This window comes from Thalassophryne amazonica, chromosome 18, assembly GCF_902500255.1.
Source record: "Thalassophryne amazonica chromosome 18, fThaAma1.1, whole genome shotgun sequence".
NCBI classification, from domain to species: Eukaryota; Metazoa; Chordata; class Actinopteri; order Batrachoidiformes; family Batrachoididae; genus Thalassophryne; species Thalassophryne amazonica.
In genome coordinates, this window is record NC_047120.1 from 59,955,828 (window position 1) to 59,974,454 (window position 18,627).

Consider the following 18,627-nt stretch of genomic DNA (forward strand, 5'->3'; position numbering starts at 1 on the left):
TCACGTGCCTTAACTAAAGCACTCCCTCTGCTGAATCACCTCTAAATTATTTACACATTATTCACTTTGTGTGTTTTTAGGAATCCGCTAGCTTAGCGCAGCTACTAGCTCTTAGCCGGTTTAGCATGGTGGCTTCTCCTGTCTCTCCCGCACTTTTCTGCTCTGGGTGTGAAATGTTTAGTTATTCCTCGGCCTCCTTTAGCAGTAATGGTACTTGTAATAAGTGTAGCTTATTCGTAGCTTTGGAGGCCAGGCTGGGCGAATTGGAGACTCGGCTCCGCACCGTGGAAGATTCTACAGCTAGCCAGGCCCCTGTAGTCGGTGTGGACCAAGGTAGCTTCAAGATGATAATGCATCTTGCCATAGAGCAAAAACTGAAAAAAACATTCCTTGCAAAAAGACACATAGGGTCAATGTCATAGCATAGGGTCAATGTCAATGAGCAGATCTGATTTGATGCAGGTGTTAATTTGGGGGATGAAAATTTACAGTTGGAGCCATGATTCATGTCAGTCCACTTGGTGCAACAGCTCTCCAAGGTGTGTTCACTCCTTTTTAGATGCAGACTAACGAGCAGATCTGATATGATGCAGGTGTTAGTTTTGGGGATGAAAATTTACAGGGTGATTCCATAATTTTTTCCTCAGAATTGAGTGATTCCATATTTTTTTTCCTCTGCTTGGTCTAAAAAAGTAACCGTTACTGACTGCCACAATCTTTTTTTCTTGATTTCTTATAGTGTTTCTTAAAGCCAGAAAGTTGCCATTTGAAATGACTTTAGTTTTGTGTCATGTCTGTGATCTGCTTTTTTTCTACAAAATTAAACAACTGAATGAACATCCTCCGAGGCCGGTGATTCCATAATTTTTGCCAGGGGTTGTATTTGCTTTGTTTAGAGATTAAATTTAACAATCAGTAATTATTCATGTTTCATCAATACAATGAAACATCTTCAATAAATATTGAAACAGCACTTAAACATTTTCATTGTAAAGTCCCACGTGTTCTCTTCCAGCAAGACTGAATTTATTTATTTATTTTTTACTCCAAATGATATATGCAGTCTATCTTTATAAGTTCATACATCATATATCCACTGAAGAGAGGGTAGTTTGTGTGTCTGTGTGTGTATGTATGTGTGTGAGAGAGAGAGAGCTGTAAATCACACTGTGGAAGTACATTACTGTGATTCGTTTTCACGCTGCAACATTTTCTACATCATAGAGCAGATTAACTCTGTCACCCTGTGTGTGTCTGTGTGTGCGTGTGTGTGTCAGAGAGAGAGAGAGAGAGAGAGAGAGAGAGAGAGAGAGAGAGAGAGAGAGAGAGAGAGAGACCATTTCCTGTGTTTTAGGTTTGCACTTCACCTAACTTTTATAATATTTCCCTCAGAAACATGATCAGTAAAACAGGAGCAGCAGCAGTTTACATGTGTGTGTATCAGGATTTGCAATAAAATTAAATAAAAATGGAATAAAATGAACAAAAACAGTAATTAACATCTCATGCTGCATCTCCTTGCACTCATCTCTCTGAGTGTCCCAGTTCTTTTTCACCAACGTTTTTTCTACTTAACATCTTCGTTCCATCACCAAGTCTTCTTGTCCTTCTTCCTCTGTCCAGATGTCACACCCAGCTGTCTCCTTTACCACATCTGCAGTTGTTTTCCTGTTGTCCAAAATCCCTTCGCCTCCATTCAGTGCCTCTCTCACCTGCTATATGAATTTCACATGACAGTCTTCTTCCTTCAGCTTCCACCATCTGACCCTTTGTTGAGCTCTCACGCGCTTCTTCTTCTTCACTTCAAAGGTCATCCTACAAACCACCATCTGATGCTGTCCAGCGTCACTCTCTCCTGCCACCACCTTACAGTCTCTAATTTGTTTTTGGTTGCATCTCCCACAAAGAATGTAGTCCACCTGTGTGCACCTTCCTCCACTCTGTCACCCTGTGCTCCTCCCTTTTCTTAAAGGAGGTATTCATGACAGCCATTTCCATCTTTTTTTGCAAAATCTACCTTCATCTGTTCTTCCACATTCCTGTGCGTGACACCATATCTACTCATGACTTCCTCATCACCTCTGTTCCCATTGAAGTCCGCTCCTATCACCACTCTTTCATGCTTGGGCACACTCTCCACCACCTCATCTAACTCACTCCAGAAACCTTCTTTCTCCTTCATCTCACAACCTACCTGTAGGGCATATGCACTGATGATATTCATCATCACTCCTTCAATTTCCAACTTCACACTCATCACCATCAGACATTCACTTAACATCCAACACACTCTTAACTCATTGAGTGCCAGCCATTTTCAAAGTTCAGAACATCCCAGTGCCGGGATTTCTTCAGCATTTGAGTGTTTTTTCAAGACCCATAGGAAATTGAGTTCTATGTCCATGTCAACAACAAACATACCACAAGAAAAGAAAAGAGAAGAAAAGACATTGGCTCGATGATACGTCTTTGGCACGGGGCGTTACTATCGGAAAAGACGCGTTTTAGAGTCAATGGCATCGAGTGAGTTAACATACTCTTCTTTTAGAATAACTCCAACATCATTTCTCTTCCCATCCACACCATAACACAACAGTCTGAACCCAACTCCAAAGCTCCTTGCATCACTTCCCTTCCATTTGGTACACTCAGTAAATTTACCTTTCTTCTCTCCATCATATTTCCCATAACCAGTCACACTGTCAACTCTTACTTTCACACTCTCACTTTCATCCTCTCCCACTGCCTCCAGACATGGTCTCCACCTCTTCTTCTTCACTCAGTTTCCACTGGCAGCCTGTTGGACAACAGCACCAGTGGCTGTTAACCAGGGCTTGTACTGGCCCAGGATTGAAATTTGATTTATAATCTGCATGTTTGGTTTGGGAAAATTTATCCCAGATGCCCTTCTGGCTTCTACACTTCAGGCTTGGGACTGGCACTCAGAATGTACTGGTTATACACCGCATGTGGCACAGCTAGACCTTTAAAAAACAAATGCAATTTGTGGCTTTATGCATTTAATGGAGCTAAAACACCTAAACGAAGGCTAAAGTGTTGTTTTACAGTAACTTAATTTATTTGATGTCAAGGTCAAAGGTCAAACTTTCCAAAAATGTTCCAGAATGCAGCGTTTGGATCATAAATCAGTTTTAAATGAGCTTCTGTCTCCAAAACCATCTGTTTCTCTCTTTTACTGTCGCTCGCTCTCTCTCTCTCTCTCTGTGTGTGTGTTTGTGTGTCAGCACTTTGTCCTTCTGTGGGCTCATTAGAAACGAGCAGCAAAGAATGCTGGGTAATCAATATTGTAGAGACCCTCTGAGACCAAAATCATGCCTGACAGACATTTTTGTCTTTTTTGTCCTTGTGTGTCTGTTGTAACCCATTACCATGGAAACCTGTGTGATTCTACAGACATGCACCGCTCTTTAAATTACTGACAAATCAAAGTTGCACCTGTTGTGACTGGCACCTGCCAACAAATCATCTGACAATCAAACACTGGCAGAATCAAGGCATTTCTCCAAAGTGAAGGAAAGATTGTCAGAGTGGAGCTTCAACGGAGAGACACATGGAACTGTTGTGTCCCTCAGCATGGGACAGTTAGTGTTGAATCAGCCTGCTGCTCTTATTTCACCAACCTTTTATGCCAGCTGCACACTATTTAATGATACGATAGGAATGCATGTCATGGCAGGATCGGAAGGAATGCATGTATCTCGATTAGATACACAGGAGTCCGCTTAAATCACGTAAATCCCACAGATGGTTGGTATCACACAACTTTGAGCATGCAAATGTGTGTTCAAGAGGTCAGTGCCGCAGTATTTCTACAGAGTGAAATTTTTTACTATTATTTATTTGCTAGCATTAATTAGCTGGTGTCAATAGCTTGGTGATGTTAGCTACACTGATAGTACAACAGCTGCAGAAGCAATATGCCAGTCGTACTTTCTAATACACGCACATGAACCACCCATTAGAAGATCGCTCAGTCCACAAAAATCTGTGTTAATCAATCATCTGGATTCAGTTGATTTTGCCTGTTAGGTTTAGCTCACTTGATAACACTGAGGCAGGGCATGTTTGGGTGTCATTTGCCCTGCTCAGGGAACCCTGATGTTGTCCAAACTCCACCTCTTTACGTATTTGTGGGCTGGCCAAGAGTAAAGCCCCGGTCACAACCCACCGTGTGTTTTTTTCGCCGTATGTTTTCTGCGGATGCCACGGCCACTATGTTTTTGTGAAACCGTACGGAGGTAGTAGCAAGAGGAGGGAGGGAGTACGTTCAACGCACGTCTCTAGGAGTGTAACGATAAAGAGAGTTGACAATAAAACAGCATGTGTGTGTGTGTGTGTGGGGTCGGCTTTTCTTTTGATGTGTGTGTTAGGAGCAGGACCAGAGCGGCAGGTGTTTTTCGGCATCGGCGATGCATAAGCATGTCCAGCCTATTACTGAAAAGTCACACAAGGTGTGAAACACTGATAGAGGAATATATTCACTACACACTTGATTACCAGCTTTTTAAATTTCAACTTAATTCTAATTTATATATGTGTATCACAATCTTCAAGATCTGATACCTACAATTTAATTCCATAGTATGTGGTGAGTAGCCTACTGCCTCCGTACGGATTTGGTTAATTCAATAGTAATTGAATGAAAATGTGCTGCTTTGAATCCGTACTGAGGCAGTACTCACAACGTGCATCATCTGCAGTGCTGGTGAATCCGCAGCCTGACCGCAGCGAAAGTTCTGCATGCACTAAAACCTCTACGGCATGTCTGCGTGTTCCTAAATTCGTACTGAGGCACTACTTACGACGTACGGATCTCCAAATTTAGCCCATGTTTTTGCAAGTAGACTGCACGCACGTGCAAGTACGGCGGGTTGTGACCACGGCTTTAGGTGGAGTTAGGCACTGCCAAGATGGTGACAATTGAAATCTCAGCATTTGAACTTCAAACCGGCTCTTCAAAAAAACCTCTGGGGGATGTCATGGAGGGCTGTCCAGTATATACCGTGGAACCTGGGTTTTAGAACTTAATTGGTTCCTAAATGTTGTTCTTAAACTGAGTTTTTCTTAAAGTGAAACCAGTTTTCCCATAAGAAACAATGTAAAATAGATTAATCGGTTCCTGGCCCCAAAAAGAACAGTGTGTTTTTACCTTTTTAATAGCATTTCATGCATAAAATGCAGACAAAATACAAAGAATAAGCACAGTATATTATACAAAATACTGTAATTATAATAAAACAGATAATTTAATTTCACCTTACCTGTACAGAAGAGACCATAATAACTGAACGTCTTAACGGATCAGATACCTCTGTTGCAGTGTAACTCTGGTCATTTCTAATGTTGTATGCTAACAGTATTCACACTTTAAGCTGTCGGTAGCTTCACCCGTTAGCTCCACTTACTGCATGGTTACTGGAAAAATGTGTAGCTCATAACTTTTAATGTCCACAACAAAGTAAACCATGAGGAGAACCACTGCACAGTCCCCAAAAATATGATTTAATAAACATTGAAAGACAGACTTTCTTGCTTCTTCTTGTTCTTTTGAGTTTATTGGTGGCTTGAAACCCAACACAGTGCATTACTGCCACCTACTGCAGCGGAGGTGTTTGTGAACAAAGACTTTGAAAAGTGATGCATTTTTCTGTCAAAAAATATGTTCTTAATCCAAGTTGTTCTTAAACAGAGTTGTTCTTAAACCGAGGTTCCACTCACTGTATATGGTCTGGGGTCAGAAGTAAAGTACAGAGTAAAGAAGTAAAGTGAAGTAAAGTACAGAGTAACAAGGTAAAGTGAACAGTCATCGTAATGCATTCGTGGTTCTTCTGTGATATGCTGCATCGTTATATGCGGCCATATTTAAAGTATCATTGTGTAGCATCCTGCCAGCTTTACAAAGTAACAAATTTGTAAAAAAAAAAAAAAAAAAAAACTGAAAAAGCTGATTTTACTGAATGCTCAAACTAATTAAGTAGAGCAATAAGTACAAAAATACATTATTGTCTACTTTAGCTACAACAACATCACTGATAATAATCAGAAACAATAGGAGACCCAGAATACCACTTTGGGGAACACCGGTGGTCAGGTTTCAGAAAGCTAACCTTTAAACCTTCTGGTGTTGCCATTACTTCACAAAAATGTTATGTTTGAATTTAAAAAATGTACTGTTATGAGCTTTTGAAAATTCAAAGCCAAAGAACTATACTTTCTCTGTTTTCTTCCTTTTATAATCAGTTGAAAATGGCTTTTTAAACACTAGCTGAATTTTAAATTTTACTTGACTGACCCATTGATGTCCATAGGTTCTTCTTGAAGTTCTTTCTGAAGTGTAACCAGAACTGTCTGAAGAATGCTGGAAACCCACGAGACATGAGGAGGTTCCAGGTAAAACATACAGAATGATGAATTCATTTCCCTAAAGGGCAGGATGTGCCTTCATAGGACCTGCTGTCCCCATCATGCATTGCAGCAGGAGAGCCTGAGGCTTATTGCTTTGCAGATATAATATGAGGTCAGTAAGAAGCTGTTTGTTTGTCTGGTTCACATTTTCTTTCTTTCAGGTTTTTAAAATTATATCAGGCCAGTGCCGCAGCCAACATGTAATCTTTGAAACAGGTCGGCAAAATTTTTAAACATTTGTATTCCAGATATTAAAAAAAATTACCAAATCTATCAAATATTTTGTTCATGTTTACGGCAGTGACATTCATGTTGGTCATGCAACAGATTTATAAACAGCTGATAAAAAATGTTAATAGTCGTGACACTGAACTAATTTCCCACGGAAATTAATAAAGTATTTCTGATTCTGATTTGCTGACGGATGACTTGAACCTAAACTCACAACTAAGTGGAAAGAAAAGAAGATAATGTCAGCTTTTAACTTCACTTTGGACAAATGGACAGTTTAAAGGAGAATACTATAGCGCCACCCAGTGACAAGGGCATATAATTACAACTTGGTCCCTTCATGGTTTACTGCTGTGAGCTGAGATTGTCAGACACATTTTGGATGTGTTTTTACTCAATAAATATTGCCTCAGTTTTTAAAAAAGAAATATAAAGACAAGAAGAGGATGAGAAAAAAGGCTGGTTTGATTGACAGCCGGTTAGGTCTTCTTAAGCCATCACTGGGTAAGCTGTCGAGTTCACTCGTGTCGCACCAGTCTGCTGCCATAGCGACAGCAGAGTGAAGGATGTGCTTCTAGTTACCTCAACAGTGGAAACCTCAACACGATACCAGCTGAGGTCCATCCACAAACACTCTATGACATCACAGAGGGAGTTAGGCAAAAAAAAAGTTTTCAAAAGTATATCCTCTCACATCCTTAAGATAATTTAGCTTTTTGTTACATCCACCAAAGAGATCATGTAGTCACATTGAATGATTCAGGAACCAAGTTTAAAACAAAACCAGATAAAATCTGGTTTGGTATAGATTCAATCTTTTTATTTTTTGTAAGACTTAACATTTCCTCATCTACACTGTATAAATAAAACTTTTATTTAGTTGCATGTTTGAAATAAAGTTTTCTATTTGTTCATAGGTGGTGGTATCAACAACTGTGAATGTGGACGGCCATGTTCTCGCTGTCTCCGACAACATGTTCGTACACAACAATTCCAAACATGGCCGTCGAGCTCGCAGACTGGACCCATCTGAAGGTGCGAACACACCTGAGTCCATGCACCTGGTTATCCCACAATTAAAATGCTTTAAATAACTTTGCTGTTATAATTCTACAGAATCATCCATTTATCAAGTAAGTTAAAATTATTTAATAAGAGGCTCAACAACTGTGAGAATTACAGCCAGTATTGAGCAGATTAGGCATGACACAGCATTGCAAACAGACATGGATCTATCCTAAATCACATCACACCAAGACATGGACATACCCCAAAGCACATCACAAACAGATGTGGATACATCCAAAATCACTTAAATTTCAATTTCAATTTATTTTCATTTATATAGCGCAACATCACAACAGAGTTGCCTCAAGGCGCTTCACACAAGTAAGGTCTAACCTTACTAACCCCCAGAACAGCAGTGGTAAGGAAAAACTCCCTCTGAGGGAGAAACCTCAAGCAGACCAGAGTCAAAGGGGTGACCCTCTGCTTGAGCCATGCTACTGACATAAATTACAGAACAATTCACAAAACGAATATACAGGAAATGCTGTTGGTGCACAGGACAGGAGGGTCTCCAGCACCAATACCACACCCATCTCTGGATGGAGCTGCACCTTAAACAGAGAGAAAAAACAGAATCAGGCATCAGAAAGACAAAAAAATACAGTATAATTTGTCAGCATTAAACAACAACAAAAACAGGAAATACTAAGGTGATCGCCGGCCACTAGCCCTAAGCTTCACTAAAAGATCAGAATTTAGGTAAAGTTGAGCCCGCGGCACTCTCTGTTTCCTAATAAAATGAATTAAAAAGTTAAAAGCGTAGAACTATACTATGCCAGTATGCCAGCCATATGAAAGGGAAAACAAGTGTGTCTTAAGGCTGGATTGAAAGTCTCCACAGACTGTTTTATTGACGTAGGGAGATCATTACACAGAACAGGGTCACGATAAGAGAAAGCTCTATGAACCGCAGACTTCTTATTCACCTTAGGGACACAAGGTAGTCCTGCACCCTGTAAAGCCCGGGTTGGTACGTAAGGTTTAATTAGTTCAGCTAGGTAGCAAGGTGCCAGTCCATGACTAGTACTCGAATCTTAAAATCTGATCTCACTGGGACAGGAAGCCAGTGAAGGGATGCCAAAATGGGTGTAATCTGGTCAAACTTTCTGCTTCGTGTCAAAAGTCTGGCTGCAGCATTTTGAACCAATTAGAGAGCCCTACTTCTGGACTGCGGTAAACCATAAAATAGAACATTGCAGTAGTCCAATATAGAAGAGATAAACACATGTATCAGGGTCTCAGCATCAGCCATAGACAGGATGGGACGAATCTTCGCTATATTTCACAAGTGGAAGAAAGCAGACGTAATATTTCTAATGTGGAGGCCAAAGGACAATGTAGGATCAAAAATTACCCCAAGGTTCCTCACTTTGTCAGTGTGATGTTCAGTAGTGTTCAGAATAATAGTAGTGCTATGTGACTAAAAAGATTAATCCAGGTTTTGAGTATATTTCTTATTGTTACATGGGAAACAAGGTACCAGTAGATTCAGTAGATTCTCACAAATCCAACAAGACCAAGCATTCATGATATGCCCACTCTTAAGGCTATGAAATTGGGCTATTAGTAAAGAAAGTAGAAAAGGGGGTGTTCACAATAATAGTAGCATCTGCTGTTGACGCTACAAACTCAAAACTATTATGTTCAAACTGCTTTTTTAGCAATCCTGTGAATCACTAAACTAGTATTTAGTTGTATAACGACAGTTTTTCATGATTTCTTCACATCTGCGAGGCATTAATTTTGTTGCTTTGGAACCAAGATTTTGCTGGTTTACTAGTGTGCTTGGGGTCATTGTCTTGTTGAAGCACCCATTTCAAGGGCATGTCCTCTTCAGCATAAGGCAACATGACCTCTTCAAGTATTTTGACATATCCAAACTGATCCATGATACCTGGTATGCGATATGTAGGCCCAACACCATAGTAGGAGAAACATGCCCATATCATGATGCTTGCACCACCATGCTTCACTGTCTTCACTGTGAACTGTGACTGGAATTCAGAGTTTGGGGGTCATCTCACAAACTGTCTGCGGCCCTTGGACTCAAAAAGAACAATTTTACTCTCATCAGTCCACAAAATATTCCTCCATTTCTCTTTAGGTCAGTTGATGTGTTCTTTGGCAAATTGTAACCTCTTCTGCACATGTCTTTTATTTAACAGAGGGACTTTGCGGGGGATTCTTGCAAATAAATTAGCTTCACACAGGCGTCTTCTAACTGTCACAGCACTTACAGGTAACTCCAGACTGTCTTTGATCATCCTGGAGCTTTTAAGGGCTGATGAGAGATTATGGAGTGTTACTGTCGCTTTAAGGACGGCCCACGGAGCCGGACGGCGCGCCGAGCTTAAATTTGGAAGTTTTCAGCTCGAAACAGGCTGACGACGGCGGCTCGGGGCATGGTGCGCCGTCCGGCTCTGTGGGCAGTCCTTAAAGCGACAGTAACACTCCATAATCTCTCATCAGCCCTTAAACTTTTCACAGAAAACCGTATGAATTTCTCGAATGGTGTCCACTCGGATCTGCCTCACAGTTTCTGAAAAAATTTTGATAAAGCAAAGCGCCAGTCTCTCAGCAAGTTGTCAGACAAAGGAATTCCGACGGGAGGGGTGGACCAGTGCTCACTCAAAGCCTGCCCACAGGTGAATGACACAACCGACAGGCGTGAAAAAACTCACCCATGCGCACAAGGGTTCAAGCTTGTCTGATGTAATCACACGTGATTCAAATCCATATAGTTTTTGAAAAAAATAAAAAGGTCCATTTCTTTTCTCACAGACCTCGTACACATGGGCATAACCCAAATCATATCACAAATACACATGGACATAACCCATATCACATCACAAATACACATGGACATATCCCAAATCATATTGAAAATACACATGGACATATCCTAAATCACATCACAAATACACATAGACATGGACATATCCCAAACCACATCACAAAATCACAAATAGACATGGACATATCCCAAATCATATCACAGATAGGCATGGACATAACCCAAATCACATCACAAATAGACATGGACATATCCCAAATCATATCACAAATAGGCATGAACATAACCCAAATCACATCACAAATAGACATGGACATATCCCAAATCACTTCACAAGTAGACATGGATATATCCCAAACCACATCACAAAATCACAAATGGATATGGACATATCCCAAATCACAACACAAAATCACAAATAGACATGGACATATTCCAAATCATATCACAAATAGGCATGGACATAACCCAAATCACATCACAAATAGACATGGACATATCCCAAATCACATCACAAATAGACATGGACATATCCCAAATCATATCACAAATAGGCATGGACATAACCCAAATCACATCACAAATAGACATGGACATATCCCAAATCACTTCACAAATAGACATGGATATATCCCAAACCACATCACAAAATCACAAATGGATATGGACATATCCCAAATCACAACACAAAATCACAAATAGACATGGACATATCCCAAATCACATCACAAATAGACATGGACATATCCCAAACCACATCACAAATACACATGGACATATCCCAAACCACATCACAAATACACATGGACATATCCTAAATCACATCACAAATACACATAGACATGGACATATCCCAAATCACAACACAAATAGACATGGATATATCCCAAATCACATCATAAATAGACGTGGGCATATCCCAAATCACATCATAAATAGGTGTGGGCATATCCCAAATCACATCACAAATAGGTATGGATATATCCCAAATCACATCATAAATATACATGGATATAACCCAAATCACATGATAAATAGGTGTGGGCATATCCCAAATCACATCACAAATATACGTGGATATATCCAAAATCACATTATAAATAGGTGTGGGTATATCCCAAATCACATTGCAAATACACATGGACATATCCCAAATCACATCACAAACAGACATGGGTGTGTCCCAAATCACATCATAAATAGACGTGGGTATGTCCCAAATCACATTATAAATAGACGTGGATATATCCCAAATCACATCATAAATAGACGTAGATATATCCCAAATCACTTCACAAACAGATGTCGCGGCTCGTCTTTAGTCTTCTCAGGATGTCGTCTTTTAGATAACACAAACTAATTGCAAGTGATATGCTAGAAAATGACACAACACTTTAGAATAATTCAGCCTTAAGCAAGATAAAATGCACAGAGTTTTTAAGTTTATTTAAGCCTTCGACACAAAGCTTAGACAAACTGAGTCCTCTAGAGAGACTGAATATGACAACCGCGCTCGTCTATTTATTGGAGACCCGCGGGCATCGCTCCTCCTTCGACTTTTTTATTTATTTCATTCCCAAGACATGGTTTTCTATTGGAAGCGTCCTCTAGTGAACCCTAAGCAGGTGTTAGGCCATTATTTCAATGTGACAAATGCTCCCATTAAAACATGAAGGATTTACAACTGATTTTTTTAAAAGACCTTCAGCCACAGGTGCAGCTGGCCTGAGGCCCCCTCCGCACGTGGCCTCAGCCACACGTGCAGCTGGCCTGAGGCCCCTGCACGCGGCCTGCGGGAAAGCACCTAAAAGGCCTTGGAAAGCCCCTGACAGACTAAATGACTAATAGAGCCCTTTTTTGGGTTGAACACCTGCTAGTTCAACCAGAGGACATACAGTTCGGATCAGGACACTTGATAGTTCATCACAGTTCAAATATGGACCTAAAAATTCTTCTACAGTCCCTCCTCTGGGACTCGAAAGAGTCCCATTACATCAACTATACTCTTGGGTTGTTTACTGACAAGACATCCTCATTTGTGCATTGCAATAAAAAAGAAAAACACATCACTCGACTTACTGATAACTCTGGTGCGGATATGAATATCAGTGATACTTCACACGGTAAATATATTGCAGTGCAGGTGAACCTACATACTAAGGCACAAGGTGAGCAATTAGCCGGATTATATCAACGCCAGGTGACATTCAAACAATGAGTTTTGGTGTAATTCAAGGCACTTAAAATGGCCACATAAAACAAGTTACAGCAACTTCTTAATCATGGCAAAGTAAAGGCTTTACATTGACATCAGTGCAACCAATCATCTTCTGGCATCTATTGACTCACTCAACCAGAGGCTCCAACCCATTATACTTGGTTCTACATATTATTTTGTTAAAGCGTCACACATTTATTATTTAAATGCATCAAATAACCCCTATGTTACCACTATTTAGTCAACCAATCAAGAAACTATTCTAAGGTTAGCGCAGCTATGTCTAGTTAAATGATAAACACAATAAATGGTTTCCCTTCATGTCCGTCCTTAAGTCATTTGCCTTAGTCAATCATATAATGGTTTTCATTATAGGCCATTTCTCAACATTCTCCACTTTGTTTTTCTTCTTTTTCAGCTTGTTTTCTAATGCCCTTTTTTGGCCAGACGCCAAATTTAGGCGATGCATGTCTCTTGAGGCATGCTATAATTTAAGAAAAAAGGGGTCCCTATGGTGCATCTTTACTACTAAATCTACAAACACGCCGTGTAAGGGTCCCCTTTTTATAACTTTGCAATGTGATATCTATGTGTATGCATTTAGCTTTATCTGTGTTACGCAGATGATGGTAAGGACAGACATTTACCCAACCTTCGTTACTAACATATATCCTTCTTTGTTTTTATTTACACTCAGATTTCTGAAACCAGTCTGCAATTCAAACTCAAGAACCAAGATCATAGTCCGTGTTCAGTGCCATTACGTCAGTCCGCGCTCCTCAGCATTTACTCAGCATCTGAAGTTTTGGGAGAAGTTGGGGAACATGGGGAGGTTGGCCTTTCAGGGGTAGTGGGGGGAGGATCAGGAATTCTGGCTTTCAGACAGTCGTGCAGTTCTCTGATGGATCTTTCCAGCTCCTTGTGCTGCTTGGCCAGGTTGTACAGGGCCCCCAGAGAATTCTTGCACACATTCAGGGTGGTGGTGGCCAGCCCTAGCTGTTCCCTTTCCATATGCTCCATCATGCAGGCTAGCATGTCCATACTAGACTGAAGACCACACAGTTGAGTATGGAGGCCCTCCTGAGCACAAGAGATGTTGGCATTGTCACGGTGTATCCTGAACAGGTATGCAGCTGTCTGACTTAGTTGTGGCATGATTTCCTCAAATAGCTCATGGGGAATGTGATTTGTGAGGGGCAGGAGCTGCTCCAAGGTTTTTGGAACAGACTCTTGTGGAAGACGAAGCTCTCGAACCAAGATTGCCATGTCCTGTGGGGTGACCATGACCAGATTAAGGTTGTGCAGTCCAGGGGACAGGAAGTACAAGGGGGAAGGCATTTCGTGTGTGGGGGGAGTATTGTTGATGTCGCACAGGCAAGTGGGTGGGACACTCTGGGCATTTAGCAGCCTGTACAAAGCTCCCCTCTGTCCTGGTGGGTGAGTTCGGCTAAGGTCTACCCCTGCTGATCATCCTCCAGAGGTACTGGGCTGATCAGAATATCTCTCCTGCCTTGGGGGTGGAAAGCTGGGGACAGGTCCTAGCAGTGAATTGGGTCTAGGATGCACTCGGGCAGTTGCTGCATATGGCCGACCTTGGCTGCCTCCCCTGGAGGGTATCGTTGCCACTGGCACATGTGACTGTCTCCATGGCATCTGCGGAAGGGGTGTGTTCCTGAGTCCAAAGGGTCCTTCAGGTGATGGTGGAGTCCTCGGGCCGACTCTTGCTGCAGGCAGATTCTGTGAAGCCGTCATCGCCAGGTGCTGGAATGATGAAGATCCTTCTATTGCCAACTGGTTTAGCTGCTGGATGGAAGGCGGCTGTGGCGACCAATCATGTCTCGACCATCCCTCCTGTATATCCTCTTCTCCAAACAGTTCTGAGAGTCCAATCAGACTTGATAGAGGCAGATCAGGCATAGGTCCCTGATCAGAGGAGTCTGGTCTCTCAGCCATACTCCTGTGTCCTAGTAATATACATATACGTTCATTATTACAGCTCCATATCATTCTTTCAGATATTGTCTATCCTATCCCTCATTTTTGTGGGTGCATGTGTGTGAATGTAAATGTGCGTGCATGTCTTCTTCCTCGTCTACAATATCACCAAGCACGGTCCATCCCAGTCCTCCCTATCTGGGGTATACGCCACAATATTAGGGAGCTGGGGGCTGTCGGGGAGGATAATTGGTATTTCATCCATTTCCATATATTCTGGTTCTCTGTCTGTTTCGTTTGTGCTTTCTTCTAGGGCTCGGATGGCTAGCAGTGGGAGCTGTCCTACTGTGGATGAAATCAATTTATTGACCAGAAATTTTATCAAGGGAATACCACAACATATTACCAGCAAGACCGCCACCCCTGTTAGTGCCAAGATTACACCTATCTGGTATAACCAGTCTTTCCATGATATCCACCCTCTCCTTAGAGTCCCAAACAGTGAAAACAGTGGGCCAATATTCATTCCATTCCCTACAATGTATCCAGAATCGTCAGTTTCATTTCTCCCTCCTATGGAGTTACTTAACAGTTCCTGTTGCATCTCCTCAAGTGTGATTAAGAGCTCTGTCAAATTTCCGTCTTCCCCTGTACGCATGGGAATAGCTGTGCAACATTCGGTGGCTTTGATCATAATACAAACTCCTTGTTCATCAGCCATCATCATCTCAATAGCTAATCTATTTTGCATTGTCATTAGCGAGGTGGCGTGCAGTTGTTCGGTTAAGGCTCCTACTGCTGCCAATGTCCAGTTCAGGTATCTTTGTTGATTATACCACAAGTAATTAATCCACTGCACCTCCTGGAACCTAGAACGGATTTTTGGAGTAACCCCGAACAGAGCCAATGCCCATCCCCATTTATCTGCATCTTCATCTGCTTTAACTCTGCTACTGTCTATGGCTTCTAACTGTCGGGGTATCCCTTCTGGTATCCCGTTTCTTACTGTGATGTTGTAGTCTGTTTTAAACGTCATTATTCCTCTTTTCTTACGAAGTTTCTGTGGCATGGGTTGTATTGAATTCGGCATTTCAATTACTGTTATTGCTCCTGTGAGCATCACAGGAGCACAAAGGCCTTTCCAATTCGGGGACAGCGATGACAGGAGTTTCCTTTTTTGTCCGCATATCCAAAAGATGTCAGCTAAGGGTACTGTTCCCTTAGCTAAATTTGGAGTAGATACCCATGAAGCATGGGTGAGATTCAGTCCAATTACAGACCCCCCTGTGGCCGGTACTATTTGTTCACACTGTATGCCTGCTGCTGGCAGGGTGTGACAGACGGTAATGTTCCATGCTGTTTTGGCCGGTTTGTATTCTTGCTGCTTTTGCATACACTGTATGTGGTGTTTTGGCTGGGTCGTCCCTACCTGCCAATCGCTTATGTATTGTGCTACTAAGCCTTTAGCTATACAGAATGGGTGTATCATCCCTTTCTCTATTTTAATCATAGGTGGAACGGTTCCTTCTGTACTTAGGGGCACTGGACAAAGTTTACTGTCGGCAGCATATTTTTCATCACCTACTGCCATTTTCATAACACATTGTGTATAGCATTCTGCTTGGTCTGAGTTATGTTGGGGGCTCCTATAACAGTTGTTGATATCAGGTAGGGGTTTAGCCTGAGGTATCACACCTTTCCGGTGACAGGCTATGCAAGGCTTTTCACTGATCTGCCTAGCCGAAAATTTCAACCATTGGTAAAATAAATTGGTCTTCAACCCTTGTGTGCGGGCTAGGTCTGTACTGGGATCCCATCTCCCTAAGTGACTGCTTGTTTCTAGGCTTCTAATTGTCCTCTTTTTCCTTGGTTTGATTTTTACCCATTTTGTGGCTTCATGTACTGTAACAGTTACGTCTTGCTTGGTTTCCCTGCATCCTCTTTTATCACAAATTACCTCTATGTTGAGTGTTCCCTCCTCTTCACATTTGATGCTAATGGCTTCGCCTAATATGTAATCCCCCAGCTTTCCCTGTATTCCTATGTTCTTGTAGGCTTTTGATTTAATGTATACCAAATTATATGTTTTTCCTGTGTTTAGAATGCCTTGTTTAGCTGCTATTGCGGCCATGGCCACGGCACAGTCCGTTGTATGTTTTGGATGTCTATTTTCTCCCATACTGACCACCAGTAGTATTGTCAATCCCTTGAATAATTCCTTAATCATTGCTCTGATGACTGTTGAGATGTGCTACTAGATGTTCTACTAAGTGAGCCGTCACTAGATGAGCTGTCACTAGGGATGTGTGGTGTATCTGTGCTTTGTCTGGGTTGTACTTCCTGCGGTTCTTCTGTCGGTAAATCTACTGAGTTGCTGTCCGAGTCTGATGTCTCCTGTGGCCTGTCTATCTGTCGGTCTGTATTTCTGTCTGTCTGTTGGCCTGCGTCTCCAGTTGTTTCTGAGTCTGCATCTGAGTCTGTCGCTGCTCTATCTGGCAGGGATCCACTACTCTCTGAAGCTGTGCGTCGTCTTTGTTCAATCAGTCTCTGTGAGCGCCTTGGCCAGTGTTCGCCTGGCTGCAGGGAGGCGTGGCCTTCCCTCGGTGCTTCTTCTGGCTGCAGGGAGGCGTGGCCGTCCCTCGGTGCTGCTGTAGGGTCTCTGGCTTCTCCTGCTTCCCCCCTTGGCCCGGCGGCTCTGCCAAGACGAGCTTGCCGAGGCCGCAGGGGCGCTGGGCCACCAACCCTACAGCAGTGGTTTAAATGAAACCAAGTGTCCTTACCGTCTACTTTGACTGCTGTACGTGAGGCAAGAATAACTTTGAAAGGACCTTCTCGGCGGGGCCTGTCCCACTTCTTTTTGAACACCTTGACGTAAACCAGATCACCAGGCTGGATGCTCTGATTTTCGAGTGGAATCTCTGCTTCTCTGTCTTCTGTAGCACCTTTGACCTGCAAAAAGATAGTTTTGTGTATTTGGGTTAACTGTCTCAGATAATTATGCAATTCGTCTTGTAGCTGCTCCAGCGATGGTCCTTCGTAGGGTCCTCTCAGGTATGGAATAGGCATCGGCCGACCTGTAAGAGCTTCAAATGGTGTCAAATGGGTTAGTCGGTTAGTTTGTGAGCGCATTGACAATAAAGCAAGCGGCAACGCATCCAGCCAGGTTAGTTTGCCACTGCTGTCTGCTATGATTTTTGCTAGTTTGTTCTTTAAAATGCCATTAGCCCGTTCCACTGCCCCATTTGATTGAGGGTGATAAACACACCCAAACTTCTGTTTGATACCCAATTGTTTGAATGTTTCTTGTGTAACCTTGGCTACAAAAGCCCTACCGTTGTCAGATGAGATAGTATCTGGAATGCCAAATCTTGGAAAGACATCTCGGCACAAGAATTTGGCTACCGTTTTATGGTGTTGATTTGCAGAGGCTACTGCCTCAATCCATCGGCTGAATCTGCATATCACTACCAAAACATATCTCATTCGTTTAACTCGATTTTCAGCTCCCATGTCTATGAAATCCATCATAAGATGTCTGAATGGCCCATCAGGGACCGGAATGTGGGCTAAAGGGGCTGTGAATGATTTCCGGACATTGTACTGTGCACATACCTCACACTCATTCAACAAACGGTCCACTGTTGCTGCCATATATGGTGACCACCAGACAGCTTTTAGTTTGTTCATAATTTGGACTCGCGAACAATGATCGGGTCCGTGGGCCCAAATGATTGCATGTCGTAATAAATTGGTGGGTAACACAAAATGTCCATGACTACTGCGCCACAGCTTGTCCGCTGGCCCCTGACTGCGTGTCTCAATAGCGCCTCGTTTAACCCACATTCGTTTTTCTTCTCCACTGGCCCTACTTTGAGCCACTATCAGTGCGTCAAGTGAAACCAGTGGGGCACAATCTTGGATGGTTAGCAGGGGAAACATATTTTCTCCTTGTGCT

The 18,627-nt window shown here is 42.2% G+C and overlaps 1 protein-coding gene across 2 annotated transcripts in view; it reads left to right on the forward strand.

Annotated features, from left to right (window-relative positions):
- The window catches only part of LOC117530362 (transcription factor COE3-like), a 78,128-nt gene that overhangs the window by 24,954 nt on the left and 34,547 nt on the right, over positions 1-18,627 (forward strand). For both annotated transcript variants that reach the window (XM_034193213.1, XM_034193214.1), the window contains exons 7-8: positions 6,330-6,411; positions 7,575-7,692. In XM_034193213.1, the coding sequence (XP_034049104.1) occupies positions 6,330-6,411; positions 7,575-7,692 (200 nt within the window). The remainder of the gene's footprint in view (positions 1-6,329; positions 6,412-7,574; positions 7,693-18,627) is intronic.